The sequence below is a fragment of the Punctularia strigosozonata genome (assembly GCF_000264995.1).
Source record: "Punctularia strigosozonata HHB-11173 SS5 unplaced genomic scaffold PUNSTscaffold_8, whole genome shotgun sequence".
Classification (NCBI taxonomy): Eukaryota; Fungi; Basidiomycota; class Agaricomycetes; order Corticiales; family Punctulariaceae; genus Punctularia; species Punctularia strigosozonata.
This window is the reverse complement of record NW_006767440.1, coordinates 1,476,211-1,495,857: the sequence shown is the minus strand read 5'-3', so window position 1 is coordinate 1,495,857 and position 19,647 is coordinate 1,476,211. Positions and strand designations below refer to the sequence as shown.

Here is a 19,647-nt window from a genome sequence, read left to right as displayed (position 1 = left end):
ACGAACGGATTATACGGGCTGTATAGCGGCGAATCGGAATAAACGGCAGTGCTGTGTACAATGGCGACTGATGCGTGCTCTAGTGTCCGTGTAGAAGGGCGGTGAAGGTGTCCACCTCGTTGAAATAGCTCGCCTCCCCCGGAATGCAAGCGTTCTCGATATCCGAGAGCAGGCCGCTCGTCACGGGTAGTCCGAGCATCTTGTAGGAAACCTCGTCCACATTCAGGATCATCGGGGAAGGCGAAGGCGTGTGGGTCAGCTCCGGCAAAGGACCGAGATACGGCGAGGACAGGTCAGCCGGAAGGCTGAGGGGCGAGACAACGTAAGGCGAATTCCCGGGCGTCGTGAGCCACTTCCTGTCGATTGACAAGGGGAGGCTGAGCGACCTCCCCGATTCCCAGCCAATCGGCGTCAACCTACCCGTCGCGTCCAAAATGGGATCATCGGGCGACGAGAAGTAAAACGGGGTATGCAACTGCTCGCAGGCAGGGGGCGCCGTGGCAGGTCGGGTGATCGAGGGGCGGGAGATGGACGGAACGGCGAGCGTGTCGAGGGTCTGAACCGTCATGGGCACGTCTTCTAGTTGCGTGAGAGTGAATTGGATGGGGGACACGGCTTCGTACGAGTAATCCGAAAAGTTCAACTCCGGTAGCACAGAGCAACCATCGGGGTTGAAGGAAGCAGTTAGATCGAGGGAGCCAATCGACAGGAGTAAACCGTTGCTGTCGCTAGAGGGCGCAGCAGGAGAGTATTCTTCGGACCTTGGAATATCGTGCTGGGATAGTCTCGAGCTGGAGCGAGATTTGGTCGAACGAGTGTTAGCCGCATGCGGGGCGGGGCGTTTGTTGGCAGCCAATGGAGCGATCTGAAGATATGCGCCTTGACGCGGCGCCGTCTTCCGTGCCTGGTATCCATGAACCCTCTGCTTGTGCCTATGAAGCGAAGAGTTGTCCGCGTATGTCGTGTCACAACCAGAATATGGACATTCCCAGCGTTCCCCGGTACTGTTTCATCACACTTAGTCAGCATAACGGAGCTTCTGTTCGTAATGGGTCATGCGTACTGTATGCGCTCGTGCACCTTCAGGTTAGATCTTTGCGCGAACGTCCTCGAGCAGCCTTCCCACTTGCATGCGTACTTGCTAATGACAGAGTGAATGAGCGCAAACTAAATGCGACTCGAGTGATAGAAGCTTACGGAGCATTCGGGTCGTGAAGCATCATATGGCGGAGTAGCTCTTTCCTCCTCGGAAATGCCTTGTATTCACCAATCTGCTCGCATATTTCGCATATGAAGTGCTTTCTAATCTGGGCCTGGAGACTCAACGTCAGGTCTTCGTTTCGGTCAGCAAGGACAAGGGAGCATACCTGCCGGCCACCAGATTGCTTCGGTGTCGTGCGTCGGTTTCCGGAACCGGCTCTAGGCATGTTGTTCGTCGGGATTATATGGATATATATGATATAGAGGATGAATGATACGAGACGAGATGCACGATGCGAATGAATAAATAACGAGCGAATGGCGCGTGAATGGACTGTTTCCGCCAGCGGAAGATGGTTATGGGCGCTTGCGAAGCTGCTCTCAGACATTACATGCGCTTTAAGTACGCAGCCCTTGGAGAACCAGGCACGAGCGCTAGATAAAAAGACTTCGACGGCTCGGACATCGTCAATTATGAGCAAGATAGGCTTTAGAAACCGACGTCGTCCTGAGTCTACCGTGGACAATGAAGGCGAAGCAAGTGAGACACGGGTCGTCATCCGGACGAAGTTACCGCCAGGTTGCCGGCCACATGTTCTTTGTCGCCGGAGATAAGTAGCCGAGCTTCACAATTGTTATAGAGGGATCTGCATGCTCGGATAGGGGTCATCATCCTGGGGTTCATTGAGACAGGCAAGCAACAACACTTGCTCCCAGTCGACGCCGAATCACCCGGTTGAGGGACGGCATGACAGTCACGCAGGCAGCCGACAAAATAATCGTTGTCGAAGGCAGGGTTGCAAGTTCGGCCTCCGGCACGCAGAACTGAGACATTATGACGCAGCGTATATCAGCAGTTCTTCATCGGCTGCCGGCGTACTTTCTAGCTGGTCTTCTTCGCATTAGCAACGTACCAAAGCCCAAGGGAGGATGCCAGCGGCGTATACAACATAGATGTTGGTGCTCAATTTGAACGAATGCGCAGAGCGACGGTCGTAGCCGGTCAGGCGGTGTTTGTCTATAGGAACAGCGGACGTGGACTGCAGCCGGAGCACATTTGGCCATGTCAACAGTTAGGGTATGTAGCATTTCTTCCGAGGATGGGAGTATCGACATGTAAAAGACCGGACCGAAACCCAAATCCAACCAACTGGGAGCTAACGTCGGTAACGTGTGCGGCGTGCGAACATAATATATATCGACTAAGGTCGCCTATGCTCTCGAGAGTATGAGATTGAACTCTGATGATAAACAGCGAATCGTGAGCAGAGAAGATCCGGTACAGTATATGTGGCCGCGATCATCTCCTTGCACGACTATTCGCGCGACGCTTGGCCGACTTAATGTCCATCTCGAACCTGCTCCTCTTTCTTTTCCTATCCGCCCCCTGTTCCGTATCCGCATCGAGGTCCACCCTTGAGCCAGCGCTCCTCGCTCTCTCCAACACGCTCTTCTTCTTGCCTCTCTCCCGTAGTTCCTCGTACCCATCGCCTCCGCCCCTGCCGCGGTTCGTCCTCGAACTCCTATCGACCGCCTTGAAGACGTCACTGAACTCCTCCACTAGACCGTCTCCGCTGCGGCGCCCACGGCGGTTATCCAAAGCGCCCGGGTTAAGGCCCATGGCCAACGCCTCCTCATCGCGCAGCCGCCTATTGGCATCCTTCTTCTTCATCACGAGACGCGTGAAGTTCTCCTCCTCGAACTCTGTCAGCCGGCGTACGTTGCGTGCCCGAGCGGAGTGCGCCTGCAAAGCGACGTCGCCGCCGAGGCCGGATGTGCTCTCCAGGGCTGGCCGAGATGGATCGAGGTAGGCAAGAGACGAGAGTGCATTCGGTGGACGAGCCCGTTCCATTTCTCGCTCTTCCTTAGTTTTCTTCTTCCGAGGAGCCTCGGTGTATGGCATGGGCGCTAGCTTGGGGGGACGATATATCCCTGTCCGCTGGTTGCTAACGTCATCTTCGTTCTCATCGTCATCTTCGGAGCCTGATCCAGAGGCTTCGACGTTGAGAAGGTTCTGAGGATTCGGCCTGAAGGCCAGCGGGTCTAAAGGAAAGGATATCCACGGTAAGAAACGGGTCAAGGGCATGAGTGAGCTGCATACCGTCCACGACATCTTTATTCTTCATTGGCGCCTCTTGTGCAAGACGAACAAGCTTGTCAATTTGATAACGCATTCTCCCTTCGAGAAACTTGATTTTGTCCAGGATGACCCTATCTTCATTCATATGGTCGATGAGATCGCCTGCGCCTGGCTCGTCGCCACCTCTCAATGAGCTATATTGCATGTAAGCCAGAGCCGATGAAGCGGGTGATGACCAACTTACCGTTGTTCCGATGAGAACGGCGCGGGAGGCGGAGACCGTTGTGTCAGCGGATGTCCAAGTAACCGATGGGAGGATAGGAGGACCAGCGAGTTGAGATACGACATCATAAGGTGGTGCTTGAGGGAAAGGAGTGAAATCCCATCTTTGGTATCCAGCTTGTCTGTGCTGCGCAGAACATGAAGATGATGAGCAAGAGTCTGGGCACGCAACGCAAGAACACTCACTCTTCCTTCAGAGTTTTGATAACTTCGCGGACGGACTCCATGCTCTGGGTCATATCTTCCAGGTACTTGGTAGGAGATACCGGCTTAGAGGTAGCTGCATCCCCGTCCGCCATTTTTACTGCAGTATGAGTCAGCGGAACGTTGCAGCATGAACATGGACAAGTAATAAACGGGAAAGATCAGTTAACGGTTTTCTAGGCCGCCTCTCGCGTACAAGAGTAGTGCGTAACATCAAGGTGGTCAGAGCCCAGTGCGTTTCATCCTCAAACAGAGAAGGCCGAAGACAAGGGATCGTGAACTCACGTCTGGATGCGTGCAAGTGACGGCAGCGTCGTAGTACTGAGAAGGACGGAACAAAATTTGCTGTTCTGGTCACAAAGCAGCTAAGCACTGACATTGACTCTGATATCACGTGATTATTCGCACGCGACGCGCCTTGACACACGGACGCGTCCCTCGACCTGCACACAGTATCTGTTCCCACAACTGAGTAGCGCATCGAATGCCTCCTAAACGCGTCAACGAGGACAGTCTGGAGGACTCTTCTGCAAAAATGCTACGTGTCTCTCGAACGGCGAAGGTTTTCGTACAACAAACCGTTCGCAACTCGGGTTTCACGCTGAAAACCACCGCCTCAGCCTCGCGGGAGAACAAGAGAAGGAGGATATCCTCAGATAGTTCCGAGGCACGCTCGGATCTACAACCAGACCCACTGCAGCATGGTTCCTCTGACGCTATGATGCACTCGCTAGAACAAGATACCATAGAGGAAGCTTGGTATGCGGCGCTTGAACCAGAATTTAGCAAGCCATACTTCAGGAAGGTATGTCCTTAGAGCCCTTTGAAAGCATACTGCAGAGCTGTGAGACTATACCGTCTTTGACTTCGCGTCCATCACTGCATACGGTAACCCGACACTGATGGTCGCTCTTGTTCTGCCCCATCAGCTCAAGCAATTCCTCGCTGCGGAGATGAAATCTCACACAATATATCCTGCTGGTGCGTGTCGAGTCTTGTATGATGTGCGCACAAGCTATAGTCTTAACTTGCCTGGCAGCTGCAGACATATATTCTTGGTCGCGGCTTACACCTCTAGATCAAGTTAAGGTCGTGATCCTTGGGCAAGATCCGTATCACGACGTCAATCAGGCGCATGGTGAATAAGCAACCATTTTCTCGACATTCGCAGTAAATTGACGTTAAATTCAGGTCTAGCATTTTCGGTACTGCCACCCACAAAACCCCCGCCTTCGCTTCGCAACATCTACAAGCAGCTTGCAGCCGACATACCAGGCTTCATTCCGCCAGCCTTCGGGTTAGCATGTTTCTTGGCGCTGAGTCCTTTCCCGGCTCATATTATTGCCTGATCCCAGAGATCTCTCACCACTTGCACGAGCAGGCGTGCTTTTCCTCAACACCTCGCTCAGCGTTCGCGCTCACAAAGCTGCTTCGCATTCTGGAAGAGGATGGGAGGAATTTACACAGGCCGCGCTACGTGCCGTACTCGCACGCAAAACAATTATATTCGATGCCGCTTCTCCAGGAGAAGCAGGTGCTGGACGCGTATCAGATGAGCCTCCTAGTTCAAGCTCGCGGAGAGCGGGTGATAAAGGCGTCGTCTTCATGGCGTGGGGTTTACACGCACAGAAAACATGTGCGAGTGTCGGTATTGACGAGGCAAGCCGAAGCCTTTGATTTCATGTACGCCTTCTGATCAGGCAAAATATTTTAGACCAAACACTTGGTACTCAAGTCAGCCCATCCGTCGCCTCTATCAGCACGTCGTGGGTTTCTAGGCAATGGGCACTTCGCTACGGCCAACGAATGGCTTAAGGAGCGCTATGGGGAATACGGTGTCGTGGATTGGCGAGTGCTTAGCGAGAAGCGGTGAATAGATATGGTGATCATCTCGGCGAATTCATGTTGAAGGTCGCGCGCGCGAACATCATAATCCGCGCTGCTTAAAGCTTTGAGAAGGGAGACGCGTGATGGCTTAGAGCCCGGCTAACGGCTTCAGCCGTGGCATCAGGATCTTCCTGTATTAGCTTCAAGAGGGCCATCAAAAGTCAGACGGAGCGCATCAGAGCTGGACGCCACTCACGAAGTGGCCGCGGTCAGCTATCTTCACGCATGAAGCGTAATGCCCTTCGCATGCCCTGATCACCGCGTCTTGCGTAGCACGTGGGCTATCAAAATCGCATTCAAGCCTGAGGTCTCATAGTAGAAGTGAAAATAACGACTGACATCAACTCGATCTTTGATCCGAAGATCAGATGTACTGGAATATGAGGGCATATGCGCTTGAGCTCATCGAAGGAGTCAAAATGTCCGTATACATCGCCGAACGCGCTCGCTTCTTGCGCCGGATCGCACTTGAGGGTGACTTGAACATTTCCATCTACATCCACGACGCGCAAGCCATATTTCTAGTGAGCTCACGTCAGCACAAATAAGTAGGCTCGCGACAGGACTGTGCGTACAACGAAAAACTTGACTGATCTAGGATCCCAAGAATTCCACGGAACACGGCGGCTCATCCACGCACGAGCTTCCTCTCTGCTCCCCCAAGTTCTCCGGCGTGCACGGGTTGCTTTCTGGACGAGTCCCAACGCACGCTCGCGGGCTGTGACATTAGCGTAGTACTCTTCCTTGTCTGTGATAGCGGCTTCGATGAGGACGATGCCCTCGTAAGGCAGATTTCCGGTTGGGAAATCTCGAGAGGATAGAGTTCTGGGAGGTAGGTTAGGCCTGGGTATGTTTTGAGATAACACAACAGGACAGACAGAGCTGCGGTGCCTGACGAATGGCCGATAGCGATTATCCGGTGACCACGGACATGGTCTGACCGAAGGAAATGCGCGACACCCGCTCCATATTCCGCAACACCTGCACATGCGAAACAGTGATAAGCAATGAACCCTTGACTTCAGATTAACATTGACCAACGTGCTAACCTACACCATCCGGCCGTGAACGAAGGCGATCCCGGTTCAGAACGGCGCTGTCGCCATGATTTTGACGGTCAAAGCACCACGCCTCCCGGATGCGCTCTGATGGAGGCTTGGTACGGGATAGATCGAACAGTCTCTTCAGCATAGGCTCCCACTGCTCTTTGACTGCGTCCGACAGGCCCCATAAACATAGAAGAAGAGGTGCAGGAGGTACACTCACGACTCCCAGTTGCGTGGAAGAGAACAAGGGTGACCCCTTTCTGCGCTCTATCTGCTCCGTCTGGTCGGTACCGTTTTGCTGCCAAGTACAACGGTTCGTTGTCTGCAAACCCAGGCTGTACGAAGACGAAAGGGTCTACAAGCAATTGCCCCGAAGCACATTCCATCGGACAAACTAGCGATGAGTAAAGGCAGTTGAGTGGGTCGTCGACGATCTAGAGAACTCGGTGACCGAGAGCAGTTGACATATGCAGTAAAGCCCGGTTTGTACTCCACGCGGATGATGGGACGTCGTATAGACGTTGATCAGAAGCATATTGGGTCCGGCTTGTGGTAATCACGAGTGAGCTTGTGAGAGCCAGAAGAGAAGTCACCATCATTCAACAAGTCGCATCACCTCCGCAAACCGAGTTCCAGGAATGTGAAGAATCAAATTAATGCTACAGCTAACTCTTCAATTACACGACAAACAGAACCAGCCATAACCTCACACATAGCGACCAAAACGACAAAAGGACACAGGTCAATGGTGTACGCAATGAAGTTATCATCCACCGTGACGTTGCCGCCAGTTCCGATCATGGGCACCTCCTCGCCCACTCCCAGGATTTGGGCTGAAGAAAGGGCGCGCAGGTGTTTGTGACTGACTACTCGGATATGGCGGCGTCCCTGCACCGAGGATTCCGCTCACGCCAGGCCTACCATTACCCAACGCTTGCAGTAGGTTCATATTGGCCTGTGCCGGGAACGGCGTGGGCTGAAAGATATTTGGTTGTTGGAAACCGTTCGAAGGCGGAAATGTTTGAGGAGAAAACATGTTTGCGCCTGGGTTGAATTGAGATAGGTTGGGGGGCGTAAACATTGGTGGAGCAGTGGTTCCAGGGAACATCGGGAAGGTTCCGCCTTGTGCGGCGTGCTGCAGGAGGCCGCCTTGCATGAGGAAAGCGAACGGAGAGGCAGCTGGAGCAGCTGAGATGGTGGGCGGGGAAGGAGCCGAGGGGGTGGCCTCTGGCGGAGCAGGAGGTTTCCAATTCTGCAAACATATAACATGAGCGAAGATTAAGTCCCAATGCGTGTAAACAGACAAACATATTCTTTGCCGGTACGATATAACTCCTCTAACTTCTGGTCGAATACTCCTGCTTCTTCGAATTCGTTGAATTTCTTGAAGAGACGCAGAGCAGAGCGCGCATCTTCAATAGAATCGTGAGTTTCTTGCTGAATATTTTCCTGAAGTATCGCCCATGTCAAGAATCGTAACGACAACCGCCGCTGCCGTGACTTGATGAAGTAGAGATCGACAGTGTCAATGACCTGGTCGGGCGGAACGAATATATCTAACATATCATGGTTCGTCCTTGCTCATGTCCGACGGTGTGACATAACGACTTACTGATAATTCTGAAGTCCTTGGATAACCCGTGTCCTATGAAGATGCACCCCCTGTCCACCAGCAGACGGAGTTTCTTATAGACAAGTTTTAGGGGCGTCAATGTATGACGCGAGAGGTGAGGATCAAGATCCCCAACTGCGAATGATGAGAGATAAACCATAGGGAGAATCGCAGATAACTCACACCTGATGCCAGAAAACTCGGTGAGGTAGTCGACAATAACTTCGCTCGTGTGGATGTGATCATCAATAAACGGTACCCCCTCTTTGGGGCCGTCCCCTCGGAGGACTGATACACGGGCAAGGCTAAGTCGGGCAGGTCTGAGAACCTTCTTGCTTCCGTCGGAGCGAAACTCCGTCTCTTCCTGAACGAGAAGTTAGTATGCGCAGCCGAAGAATGCTAGAGAGGGTGACCTGTTGCATTAGAACAAATTCTGCATCGATAGACACGATGGTCCCCGGCCGAGGCAGCTCGTCCGGTCGTAAGCACTCGTGTTTGATCAGATTTTTGTCTCGCATTCTGAATAGCATAAGCTGAGTCATAGGCCATAGCAAGTATGCTCACATGGCTATGTTTGTGTCCCGACACAATATGGTGGGGTCGAGCCCTTCTGGTAACTTGCTATAATCTAGCGCCGACTTGATGTCCATTCGTTCCAGATAGAGGACGGTTGGAATCTAACCAACCTTCCTTAGCTAACATGATGCTGTGTGATCAGGACACACCTTCCAATCTTCCGGAAATCCTAAAGCCTCGCTTTCTGGTATGTTTCGGACAGCAAAATCATTGAACAAAAACCAAGGACTCATGAGATCATTCCGGCCTTCTGCCTCCGGAACTACAAGCCTAATTCAATCTCGAGATTTGACGCGAATGTGGCGATCCTAACCTTTGATTATGGCGCATAGGTGCGAAGGGCCTGTCCTGTCCGAGATTTCGATCGTCATTGCCTAGGAAGTTTCTGAGTACCGCTCAGCATGATATCCCTACGTTAACTCACCCTCAGTTCGTACTCCACTACATCTTCCTCACTATCACCGCACTTAACCCGAGTAGTGGGTGTCAGGAAACGGTGTCGCCGGCCATCTTGCCAGATCTTCAATGACTCCTCGTTGTATACCGACGCGTTGACAGCAAGTATAGGAGGCAAATCCTTGGCAGGAATGATCCGCGTAGTCTCGAACACTGTCATCTTTCTGCACGATTGGCATGTCGCTCGATGTGTCGTCTGGCGCCGGAGCGAGTCGCTCAAAACGCTCGAGATATCAGGCGCTGGTTGCGTATTCGCACTGATATTCTGTGATTTGATTAGACAACACGACACCAGTTTGTAAAGTATGAACGTACAGCACGAGGGTAGACCATGTCAATTACGTGAGTCAAATTTGCCTTCTCGCGCGTTCCCTTGCACGTGGTGCACACAACGACATTTTTGGCATCGATGCCCATGAGCTGGGTGATCGGAGATACCGGCGGTGCCGTCTGTGGTTGAAGACTCGTACGTGGGAGGATCAACGGATTGCGAGATGTGACGTTGGCCTCCATGTTCAATCTCTCCACGAGGAAACGATTGAAGCTTTGGATGATGTTAGCCCAGTCAACGGATGGTCCGTCGATCCCATAGTCCAATAGCTCCATTTGATTGTGCACTGCCGGTCTCATGAGCTTGGAAATGTAAACTGTAGCTTGGAGAGACAGGAATACCCTGAGCGAGCACTCCAACAGTCTTGCAGAAGTTGCTGGCTTGGCAATTTATCCCTCGAGCGTCCTCAAGCATCCGCGAGACGAACCCAAGTTCACAGAGCAGACAGTGTTCATGCGGACAATTTGTGATGATATGCGATTTTGCGAGACGTCGGATCGGGTGGAGATAATGCATGGATTGCACGATGGAATTGGTGTATGATTGCAAAATGTGTGTTTCCAGGCCGCTGAACTCGGTCTTGTTATAGTACCTGCCAGAACTATCAGAACTGCAAGAGACGAAGGCCTGCTCAATGAAACAGACCCGAAGTCGAAATCCTCGACACCAAATTTCGAGTATTCGATCTCCACCTTGCGATATATTTTTGGGACGTCCGAGCTTGATTGAGGGGTCTCGGGTTCGGACTGATCGCGAAGATCTCGTCAGTAGAGACGAACGCAAGACAGAGGAGGAGGTACGAACTACACTTCTTTGCATTTTTCCGCTTCTGAATCGCGCCTGATCTTTCCTCATCCCTACGCTGACAACATTTCGGCGTCCCTTCAGCTCCTTTGGGAGAGTCGCAGACGCCAGGCCACCGGTGATCTTCAGGTTGTGTAAAATTTGGTTCGGTATCTTGGGAGGAGCTGGGAATCCTATGTCCGGAGAGAACATCGATGCGCTCCATGATGAGAACAGGGGTTCAGTGTAATAAGGTAGTCCAACAGAATTCAAAGGGCTATTTTGCGTGTGAGCATCGTAGGATTGATCTACGCAGATTACTGACGCATTATCTGGAAGCTCCGGCGCTGGTTCAGGAGGAGGGGCCCACTCGACAGTTTTTCCTTCGAATCCGTTCAATGGTACGGGGTGTTCTTCGTCCACTTCGTGCACATTGGTGAGGAGGTGCACATAACCATGACCATCGCCGAATCCGAGATAGGCTCCTGTAGGAGAAACAGCGCTAGATGATATATATGACGCGGTTTCAAGCTAGTCATGTGTGAGTAAGGGACATCCCGATGTCCACTTCGATGGGAATTACCTGGTAAAAATCGCTGGTTGTGTCAGGTTTCGAAACATCGACTATGTTCACCAGCCCCTGGCTTGACGTGATGACAATACTCGAAGAAAGTCGAGGAAGTACGTCTATGAAGGCAGGTCCCTCTGAGAAAGGGACCGGAGCGATCGGACGCATCGTACGGATGTCGTGTATTTTAACCAAAGGTTCAGGAAATGTTGTGCCTTGGCTGTTTTGGGTATTCATTAGCAAAACAAAACACAGTTGAACTGATGAAGCTACCGGACAGTGCATCCAATTGTGTAAATATAGTTCCCGCTGGACGCTAGTCCTTGGAAAGAGCCTGCGTGGGCCTTGACGGAGAGCTCTGCGCCACTCTCAGCCTTTCTCAGCCCGGTCCTAGGATCATGAGCACGAAGATAGCCATCGCGCGAACCGGACAAGAGGTGAAGATGCGAGAACTGCAGGTGCGTCACAGCCGAGCTCGTGGAAATCCGACGGATCTCCGCTCCAGTGAAGGGATTCAACATCACGAGCTCGGGTGCTACCGTAGAAACCGCAAGAGCTTGAGACGAGGTTGAAACATTCGAAAATGTGAGCGCTGTTGCAGATGGGCTGGATGCAACCCCACCAGGTATATGAGCGATCCGACATCAACCGTGACACCACTAGCTATCACCAACCGAGAATACCACTTGTTCATTCCACCTTTTCCCCATGAACCGACCCCAAGACCCAGCTCAGACGCCATGGAAAGCACGTAGTTGTCCCCGGCTATCACTTTCTTGACGCCGAATCTTCCTCCAACTTTGAAAGAGACACCCCGAACCCCGTGCGACGAGTGCATCGCAATCACGGTGCCGGAATCTGTTCCCGTCCATAGTGTATCCGAGCTGGGGTCGAATGAAAGCGCTGGGATGGGTTGCAGCGCGCCATGACCGATTGGCTGCGGATTTATGGGGTCCAGCGGCGTGTATGGAGATGCCATGGTATAACTCAGAGACTGTCCGAGTCCGCCTTACGCTCCTGGCGCTGTGTTGAGATAGGATGGCAGCAACACCAGGAAGGCCAAACAAATGCCTAGCGCCTCCCAGTTCAAGATAATCGGATGTGAGGGAATGAGCATTCCCACGATATAAATACCTAAGTAATCTTCTTGCATAACACTGTATGTACACATGTAAGTTATGTACCTAGGATTTTCGTCGGCTACTCCCCGCACTCAAAAAATAAAGCCTATAGATACAATAGGTTGGCGCAGGCTCCTAAACCACCGCTCGTATCGCGTTGTAGCTCCTGGGCGTGACGCGAGGCTTAATTCTACTAAGTCCCACCAGTTAGGGGATATGCTACATAGAGTGATGCTTCTTGATTACGAGAATTTGATATCAGCTTCCTTTTTGGTCAGTTAAAGTCAGGAGCACAATAGTCCAACGCCGAATTTACTCCGCGGACCGACACAACCGGGTCAGCCGCACCCTCTATAAAAACTTGATCTGCTGGGGGATCATGCAAGCACTATATCTGTGGCCAGCCAGCTCGCAGCTCGCGTCCCAGGTGTCAACATCGTTCCGCAATGGCCCCCATTCGTGCTGCTGTCCTTGGCGTGGGCTTCTCCGCGAAGGTGTTCCAAATCCCTTTCATCGTATGTTGATACAATAGTGCGGCGGGCCCACCTTCGATTGACCTACCTCCTATTAGCTTGCATTACCGGAGGTATACCAGCTGCACACCATCCTCGAGCGCAGAGCTACGCCAGAGAAGAGCATCGCTAGGGATAAATATGGACATTTGGGTGTGAAGGTCGTTAACACCCTGGACGACGTTCTGGGAGATCCCGAAGTCGACTTGGTAAGCCAAGACAACGTTATCTTAATGCCGCTCCTCATTCTATCGTCCCTAGGTCGTTGTGGCAGTGAAAGATTCTGCGCACTACGACTACGCGAAAGCAGCTTTGTCCGCCGGGAAGCATGGTACGTTAGGCTGCTCCCCGTCTAGAACTCATACATATCATGCCACAGTCATCCTCGAGAAACCTGTTACCGCGACAAGCGCTGAAATGCGGGAGCTCATCGAAATAGCGAAAGACAAGAAGCTCGTCCTCGCTCCCTACCATAACCGCCGGTTCGACGGTGACTTTAGGACCGTCCAGTCATTGATCCAGAGCGGGAAGGTTAGTGGTACTTTTCATCACTGAAACGACCACTCATATGGGTATGCTTGAAGGTGTCGGAGCTCGTGGATTTCGAATCTCGGTAAGTACGCGCCGAATGTGTGTCATTACGTGGCTGACACTTTGCGTAAAGGTTTGACCTTCGTGCTGACTGGCCTCTGGGCCCCCCTGGCGGTTCAGCTGGAATTACATTCGGACTGTGAGCTGCCTGTTCTCGGGACCCCCAGATCAATCTCACATGTCATATCAGTGGTTCGCACCTCATTGATCAGGCTATTGCTCTCTTCGGCGCTCCGAAGTCTGTCACTGCGCTGCTGGAAAACGGAAGACGAGAGGGACACCTGGACGTGGACGACTCGGTGCGTCGTAGCAAATTCGATATTTGTGTTCTGCCGTACTGACCTTACTGGGAATGCTCAGTTTATCATTCACATGCGCTACGCTGACTCGCCGGTTCTGGTAACACTGCGGTCTGCGCTACACTCCGTGCTGTCGCACCAGATCCGCTTCATTGTGCGAGGTCGCGAAACGAGCTTCGTCAAGTTCGGTTTGGATGTCCAAGGTGATATACTCTGAGCTTCTGCTAGCTTTCCTGCTCAGATGATATGCAGAGCCGCAGATACAAGAGGGACTAAGTCCGTTGGATCCCGGATTTGGCGAAGATCCAGAAGAGAATTGGGGCGAATTTGGAAGGAGGGACCCCGACGGAACAATGCACTTCTTGAAGTAAGCACTCCTCTCCAGGTTGTATGTACCCTGAGCCTCACGCGACATCAATCAGGATAAAAACTCTTCCTGGCTCCTACAAGGACTACTACAACAATGTCGCGGATGCGATAAACGGGATCAGAACCCTGGAAGTCACACCCGAACATGCAGAACTTGGCATCCGCATTATCGAGGCTGCGAAGAAGAGTGCTGTGGAGAAACGCACCGTTGATCTCTGAGTCTTCTCTGTCGCCCTGTTCTACATGATATTCCGTATGTCAATGCCACTATTCTATCACACAAGTCGCGCCTCCAGAGCATTGGAACACCTCCGGCGGACAAAATAGATTTGTCGCCAGGTTGCGAGTTTGTTGCTATGAAATCCGCAATTAGCGTTTGCCAGTAGTGAAGACAGCTAATCACGCGGGATGCGTCGTGTATGGTGGTCTGTATCGGACAAAAATAATGTCAATGTGAGAATTCATACAGATTCATCCATTTTCATTCAAAGTCACGGTAGTTCATCCGTTTTCATTCGCTTTCATTCGCTTTCACCGATTTTCACTCGTACTTTCATCCATTTTCACTCAAAATCATTGACATTCATCCTGATTTACTCGTTTTCATTCATCTTCACTCGTTTTCATTTTCACCCATTTTCACTTGATTTCAGAGAGGCCTACATAGCCACAGAACTATGTTGGTCATGCACCTAGAATCATCCAATAATCACAACTCCTACTGTGTGCACATATAACATACATCAGATATACTTAATTTCATCTTACTATTGATGCCTGCTTGACTTCAGCAATCCGACTTTATTCCATATGCACAGCCACAAGTGAGCTTAAATGATGAAAAATGAAAATATTTGCACTGCCACGATGCCCTGTTAGCGCTAGCGGTACTACTGCATGAATCTGGATGAATTTGAGTGAAACTGAATGATCTGGAGTGATTTCAGATGATTTTCAGTGATTTTGGATGAAAACGAATGAACGACAATGAAAACGAGTGTCCCAAAAGCCGCCATTATTGTATACGGCCCGGGAAAGTCGCGTCACTGACTCACGGTGAGAAAAGGCTGTGCTGTTTGCATTGCCTCGTGTGCAGCACGTTGCGAGCCCGCAAGGGTATATCGTATCCTGCACACTCGCTTGCAACCGTATATAAGGACACGACGGAGGGTATCTATTCAATTGCAATCAACTCGTCTGCATGCCTAACTGGTTTCACCGCAAGAACAAGTCGCGATCCAATGCCCCGCCTGCACCCCCGGAGATACCTAGCCCTACGGCCGTCAATCCCGATGAGCTAGCCCAACGTCTGGAATCTCTCGATGTCCAATCGACAGGAAGTAAACGGCCGAGTACATCCAAGGCTGTCTTACATGATAGCAGACCTTTTGTTGGAGGATTCGCGCCGTCCTCTTCGAAGCATAATGCATCCCCGCCGAAATCAACAACCCCTCCGGTATTCCCATCTCCATCGCTTGCTACGGCCGGTGTGGGCGGTTTCCATGTGCCAGATAGCATCCCTAACCACCGAACACCCTTCCCCATGCTTGTCTCGGTTCCGCAGAATCCGCAACGCCCGACGAGTATGACTATGCAGCACGCGTTGGCTGGACTGTACACGCCACCCCCTGCGCAACCTAGCAGCGATCTGCGGCCTCTACCCGGTCATCCTAAACCTCAGTCGGATCCCGGTGCTCAGCATCCTCCCGCGCTCTCTTCGCCTCCACATCTCCGCTCGGGTGCTCCTTCTCCACCCAAGACACCAGCTAGGCCGACTCTTAGTCCTCCAGCTTTGCATGCAAGGCCGCATTCTGATTCCAAAGTCAAGCCTCCTTATGCGTCGGCCGGTCCGTCGACCACTCAGCCTCCTCTTGCTACACCCCTGCCCAAGAGGCGGCGCAACTCCACGCCATCTTCGCCGGCTACTTCTATTGCCGGATCAGCGAGTGGTAACACGGTTCAATGCAGTGGTCAAACTAAGGCAGGACGGCGGTGCACGAGGCAAGTCAAGATACCCATGTCGGTTGCCCGTCTAGACGAGGACGAGGATGAAGCGGTGGAGATATTCTGCTTCCAACACTCTAAGGAGTTGGTTAGTACATTGCTTACTGGAAGCATCGCAGAGCTGACGTTGCATATGCGCCGCGCGAAGATGGGTCAAAGTGGGTTCTACGCTCGTCAGAACGGCGAATGGGTGGAATACAAGGATTGGATACCGAACTATCTGTCACAAGATACTCAGGTCGCCTTGCGTATCGAGATGGAGAAGGCTCGTTCGCTGAGCGATCAGGCGGGCTACATATACACTTTCGAGATAAGAGGTAAAGTATGGTATCAGGTTTGCGATATTGTTCTGACTTGGCGCCTCATCAAAGATAAGAAGACGCCTTCCCACATTCACCTCAAAGTCGGTCGTGCGGTCAACCTGACGAAGCGCATTGACGAATGGGGCAAACAATGCAAATCTAAGGAACCCATCCTCCGCGGCTGGTGGCCGGGCAGCGTCGAGGAAGATAACAGCAGCCTGCTTAAAGGGCGGGTGAAGGCGGGTGATAAGGGTCCATGCTGCCATCGGCTCGAGAGGCTCGTGCACCTGGAACTCACGGATCTGACGTTGAACAAGCCTTATCTCCACCCCAACTTCCCGAACCAGGCTCCCACCCCGGGTAACGGAAGAACGAACTCCAACTCGACTGCAAGTGGGAAGAAGGCGGATGCCAGATGTGAAGACTGTGAGAGCTACTTTTGCTGCGTCACATCGCATGATTCCTGAATCGCTGGGTCTATCATAGGCGGGCAACGACACAAAGAGATCTTCACGTTCGAGCGTCCGCAGATCGGGCCATATGTAGGCAAAGAATGGGAGAAGCTCGTGCTTCCGGTAATTGAGAAGTGGGGCGGATTTGTGAGGGCTTATGTTTGACGTACTGCATGCATATGGACTGCTCGTATTTTTTCGGACGAATGAACGAACTGGATCTATCAGAACTATCGTTGTCTGTTCATCATCACCACTGTATATCTCACAATATGAATCCAATTGAATCCAATACAATACATTATGGAACTGCTACAGGAGTAAGCTAGGACTAGGTTCGTGGCCACGCTACATTATGCCCTAAAGTCTATGTGAGGACCATGATACTGCGGGGGAAAATGCTACACCCTGTACCCTTCCGGTCATTAATCGATACACGTAGCTTAGCGAACGGAGCGAAACGCGACCAAGTCGTTTAAGGACTGCTTAGAGAAGGGTAGTTGCGACCATGGCGACAAGCGCCAACCCGCTGGCATGCCACTTCGCTACCGTCCTTGCGCCAGAGTTCGTGGCCGATGCGGAGGCGGCGCTGCCGCTGCCGCTCGAGGTAGTGCCATTGAGCGCCTTCGCCTTTGCTTGGAAAGCGGCGAAGTTATTTGGTCCAGTCTCGATCGCGTTGGCGGAGAAGACCATGCCCTGTCCGCAGTGGTTCGCCTGCACGATAGAGAATATCAGTGGGTCAGGCGGCGAAGGAACCGGAGCCGTATACTGGCCTGCTTGCAGTAAACCCAGATGGGCGAGGAATCGTTCACTTGAATGGTGAAGGTAGGGAAGGTCGTAGCGTTATCGGACACCGGCATGCTGCAAACACGGACGTGCGTCAGTAATAAGCAAGGAGTGCGACGACTAGGTAGCTTACAATCCGGAGTCAAAGCCGATTTGACCAGTTGTGCTCGTCAACGTCAAAGATCGGCAAGGGTTGGCGAAGCTCGACTGGGTGGCCGCTGGATAGAAACGTTAACGGGAATGTCGAATTGCGAGGCATCCCAAACGTACTGTGATTCTTCTGGTGGAATTCAAATGTGATGGTATCTCCCGGCCTGGGCGAGTGTAAGTCTAGCTATATCTATGATCGTCTTGCTAGCTTACTGTGCGGTGATGTTCGAAGGGGAATAGAACAGGCCACTGCCGCCCACAACGACCTTATGGTCTGAGCTGACAGCAGAGGTAGGCGCAGCCGATCCAGGGTAGGAACCATACGTCGTCGTAATGTCGCCTCCAGAAGACACGGTGACGGTGGCAGTAACGGTGACCACAGACGGAGTGCTAGTGGCGGCAGAGGTGATAATGCTTGAAGTGGCCGTAGAGGTAGAACTGGCGCTCGCAGAGGCCGTGTTGTTTCCGGATGCGATGGCCGCCTGTTGAAAAGCATCGAAGGTCTTGTCTGCAGTGGGATTGATAGCGAAGACCATGCCCTGGACAGAACGATACCGTTAGATGGCTCGGAGGAGATATGAACTGCAGTCACTACAACGCACCTGCTGGCAATGATTACTTTGCCGACAGAAGATCCAGGTGGGGTCCTCGGATGTTACGGTCAGTTGAGCGACGGGGAAGTTGTCCACAACGTCATCGCCGACGGGAACACTACAACACGTTCATTACGTGTCACCGCGAATGAACGAGTTCTTACGTACAATCCGGAGTCGAAACCTCCCTCGAGAGGTTGACAAGGATTCGCAAAACTTGACTGAGTTACGGTGTGATTCTTCTGGCTGCGTGTCAAGTTAGTCGGACGTCCGGTTTGAGACTGAGGTTGACTGACTGGAAGTTGAAGAGAACGGTATCGCCGATGGAGGCATTCTGACGGGCGGATAATCAGCACAAAATCGACTGGCATACTCCAAGATACACACTATAGTTTCAGGATCATACTTTAATACACCAGTCCCTCCTACGGTTACGTTAAATTGCGCCGCGTCCGAAGGCGGGATGGCTGCGAAGGTCAAGAGAAGGGCAAGGAAGGCAGTTGTGTACATGATGGCGACCTGCGACAAGGTGGGGAAAGTAAACTTGAGCATCCCAGACGTCTCAAAGAGGCCTTTATACGATCGAGAGAGAGACAATGCATTGCTCCGTCGCACTGGCCAAACAATACGGAGGAGCTCAAAGACAAAGACGCGCGAGACAACAATAGGATACCACGTGGTGGCTGTTCACCAACAAAGGGGCGGTCCGAAGCGGGGATGAGGCTGTTGCCACTTTCCCACGATGAACCACAGTCCACCCCGGCACTAGATCTGCAGCCTTCAGGCCTTCGACACTGGCACCTCATGCACGATGACGTCGCGCATACAACGCCGCCCAATAAGGTGAAAGGATATGTCCTCTCAGTTTCCGCTATGTGCTGTCAGAAAAGGTCTTCGTCTCAGAGCTTGGCAGCCGGGCTGCGTCGCCGGTTGAACTTCTGTTGCGACAAATCTGGCTCTGAATATCTTACTGCAGCTCAGGCTGTTCTTTGGACTGGAGTTGTGGACTGGAACTCCAGAAAGTATGGGCGTCTGGACGAAATGTTGAACGATGGTAAAAATGCACGTCAGTGCATCTCTTCAGTCAGGCCCAAGTACGTCAACCATTGCGGGATAAGCTCGAATACGAGTACGGGCGAAGAATTCGCGATGGCTGTTACGTACATCGTGGACGACATGCTCCTGGATAATATCGTCATACCATGCTATGGTAATAGGTAAAAATGATTCTTGAAGTAGTCGAAGGAGTGACTGACCTGCCAACGATAGAACATCTGAGACTCGTGAACAATGTTGAATCAATGCAGGAGTCCACCGTTTGGTCTCGCGTATCGACACTAGCGGGGTTGGGTATGCCTTTTCGGGCACATTTCAAGCGATCCTCGCGGATTCTTTCCGTCTTTCGAGGTCGCGCGGAAAGTACAGATAACGCGTGCTCCCCGT

The 19,647-nt window shown here is 52.1% G+C and overlaps 8 protein-coding genes across 8 annotated transcripts; 3 read left to right on the top strand and 5 right to left on the bottom strand.

The window, feature by feature from the left end:
• Positions 1-79: 79 nt before the first annotated feature.
• Positions 80-1,427, bottom strand: PUNSTDRAFT_135563 (uncharacterized protein; the record flags this gene model as incomplete). The annotated part of the gene is made up of 4 exons (XM_007385090.1): positions 80-1,004; positions 1,064-1,141; positions 1,198-1,313; positions 1,368-1,427. 4 exons carry the CDS (start codon positions 1,425-1,427, stop codon positions 80-82), a joined length of 1,179 nt encoding a protein of 392 aa, XP_007385152.1.
• Positions 1,428-2,500: 1,073 nt separating this feature from the next.
• Positions 2,501-3,691, bottom strand: PUNSTDRAFT_69742 (uncharacterized protein; the record flags this gene model as incomplete). The annotated part of the gene is made up of 3 exons (XM_007385089.1): positions 2,501-3,243; positions 3,302-3,474; positions 3,525-3,691. Coding segments are annotated over 3 exons (1,083 nt in total), but the record flags the coding sequence as incomplete, so codon positions are not given.
• A 796-nt stretch (positions 3,692-4,487) lies between these two features.
• Positions 4,488-5,639, top strand: PUNSTDRAFT_69726 (uracil-DNA glycosylase; the record flags this gene model as incomplete). The annotated part of the gene is made up of 8 exons (XM_007385088.1): positions 4,488-4,571; positions 4,696-4,747; positions 4,806-4,904; positions 4,958-5,063; positions 5,122-5,248; positions 5,301-5,311; positions 5,347-5,410; positions 5,481-5,639. 8 exons carry the CDS (start codon positions 4,488-4,490, stop codon positions 5,637-5,639), a joined length of 702 nt encoding a protein of 233 aa, XP_007385150.1.
• A 310-nt stretch (positions 5,640-5,949) lies between these two features.
• PUNSTDRAFT_104270 (uncharacterized protein) lies at positions 5,950-7,085 on the bottom strand (the record flags this gene model as incomplete). Its single annotated transcript, XM_007385087.1, has 5 exons — positions 5,950-6,174; positions 6,229-6,478; positions 6,532-6,634; positions 6,709-6,864; positions 6,920-7,085. The coding sequence occupies 5 exons, from the start codon at positions 7,083-7,085 to the stop codon at positions 5,950-5,952; spliced, it is 900 nt and encodes a 299-aa protein (XP_007385149.1).
• An 892-nt stretch (positions 7,086-7,977) lies between these two features.
• Positions 7,978-12,004, bottom strand: PUNSTDRAFT_70027 (uncharacterized protein; the record flags this gene model as incomplete). Its single annotated transcript, XM_007385086.1, has 15 exons — positions 7,978-8,255; positions 8,312-8,446; positions 8,495-8,675; positions 8,725-8,830; positions 8,876-8,988; positions 9,037-9,149; positions 9,201-9,261; positions 9,312-9,608; positions 9,659-9,960; positions 10,016-10,266; positions 10,320-10,420; positions 10,479-10,988; positions 11,041-11,245; positions 11,299-11,631; positions 11,700-12,004. The coding sequence occupies 15 exons, from the start codon at positions 12,002-12,004 to the stop codon at positions 7,978-7,980; spliced, it is 3,291 nt and encodes a 1,096-aa protein (XP_007385148.1).
• A 547-nt stretch (positions 12,005-12,551) lies between these two features.
• PUNSTDRAFT_88834 (oxidoreductase NAD-binding protein) lies at positions 12,552-14,194 on the top strand. The gene is made up of 10 exons (XM_007385085.1): positions 12,552-12,661; positions 12,718-12,867; positions 12,920-12,989; positions 13,038-13,189; positions 13,243-13,271; positions 13,323-13,388; positions 13,440-13,548; positions 13,610-13,751; positions 13,801-13,915; positions 13,971-14,194. Exons 1-10 carry the CDS (start codon positions 12,593-12,595, stop codon positions 14,134-14,136), a joined length of 1,068 nt encoding a protein of 355 aa, XP_007385147.1. The 5' UTR covers positions 12,552-12,592; the 3' UTR covers positions 14,137-14,194.
• A 1,185-nt stretch (positions 14,195-15,379) lies between these two features.
• Positions 15,380-16,955, top strand: PUNSTDRAFT_88830 (uncharacterized protein). The gene is made up of 5 exons (XM_007385084.1): positions 15,380-15,597; positions 15,811-16,009; positions 16,070-16,238; positions 16,293-16,649; positions 16,710-16,955. Exons 1-5 carry the CDS (start codon positions 15,461-15,463, stop codon positions 16,838-16,840), a joined length of 993 nt encoding a protein of 330 aa, XP_007385146.1. The 5' UTR covers positions 15,380-15,460; the 3' UTR covers positions 16,841-16,955.
• Positions 16,956-17,036: 81 nt separating this feature from the next.
• PUNSTDRAFT_53336 (uncharacterized protein) lies at positions 17,037-18,734 on the bottom strand. The gene is made up of 9 exons (XM_007385083.1): positions 18,592-18,734; positions 18,501-18,538; positions 18,373-18,450; positions 18,214-18,322; positions 17,825-18,150; positions 17,732-17,775; positions 17,595-17,679; positions 17,449-17,536; positions 17,037-17,389 (listed from the first exon to the last, which is right to left on the bottom strand). The coding sequence occupies exons 1-9, from the start codon at positions 18,712-18,714 to the stop codon at positions 17,162-17,164; spliced, it is 1,119 nt and encodes a 372-aa protein (XP_007385145.1). The 5' UTR covers positions 18,715-18,734; the 3' UTR covers positions 17,037-17,161.
• Between the last annotated feature and the right edge of the window lie 913 nt (positions 18,735-19,647).

Bases quoted from the DNA above. Each gene is read 5' to 3' on its own strand.
- PUNSTDRAFT_53336 (XM_007385083.1), bottom strand. From the start codon at position 18,714: ATGTACACAACTGCCTTCCTTGCCCTTCTCTTGACCTTCGCAGCCATC. The intron at 17,776-17,824 runs GTAAGCTAGCAA...ACACTCGCCCAG, and splicing joins CCTTCGAACATCACCGCACA to GCCGGGAGATACCATCACAT. The intron at 17,680-17,731 runs GTACGTTTGGGA...GTTTCTATCCAG, and splicing joins ATTCCACCAGAAGAATCACA to CGGCCACCCAGTCGAGCTTC.
- PUNSTDRAFT_88830 (XM_007385084.1), top strand. From the start codon at position 15,461: ATGCTTGTCTCGGTTCCGCAGAATCCGCAACGCCCGACGAGTATGACT. The intron at 15,598-15,810 runs GTCGGATCCCGG...CCTGCCCAAGAG, and splicing joins CCCGGTCATCCTAAACCTCA to GCGGCGCAACTCCACGCCAT. The intron at 16,650-16,709 runs GTGAGAGCTACT...GGTCTATCATAG, and splicing joins GGATGCCAGATGTGAAGACT to GCGGGCAACGACACAAAGAG.
- PUNSTDRAFT_88834 (XM_007385085.1), top strand. From the start codon at position 12,593: ATGGCCCCCATTCGTGCTGCTGTCCTTGGCGTGGGCTTCTCCGCGAAG. The intron at 12,662-12,717 runs GTATGTTGATAC...ACCTCCTATTAG, and splicing joins TGTTCCAAATCCCTTTCATC to CTTGCATTACCGGAGGTATA. The intron at 12,868-12,919 runs GTAAGCCAAGAC...TATCGTCCCTAG, and splicing joins GAGATCCCGAAGTCGACTTG to GTCGTTGTGGCAGTGAAAGA.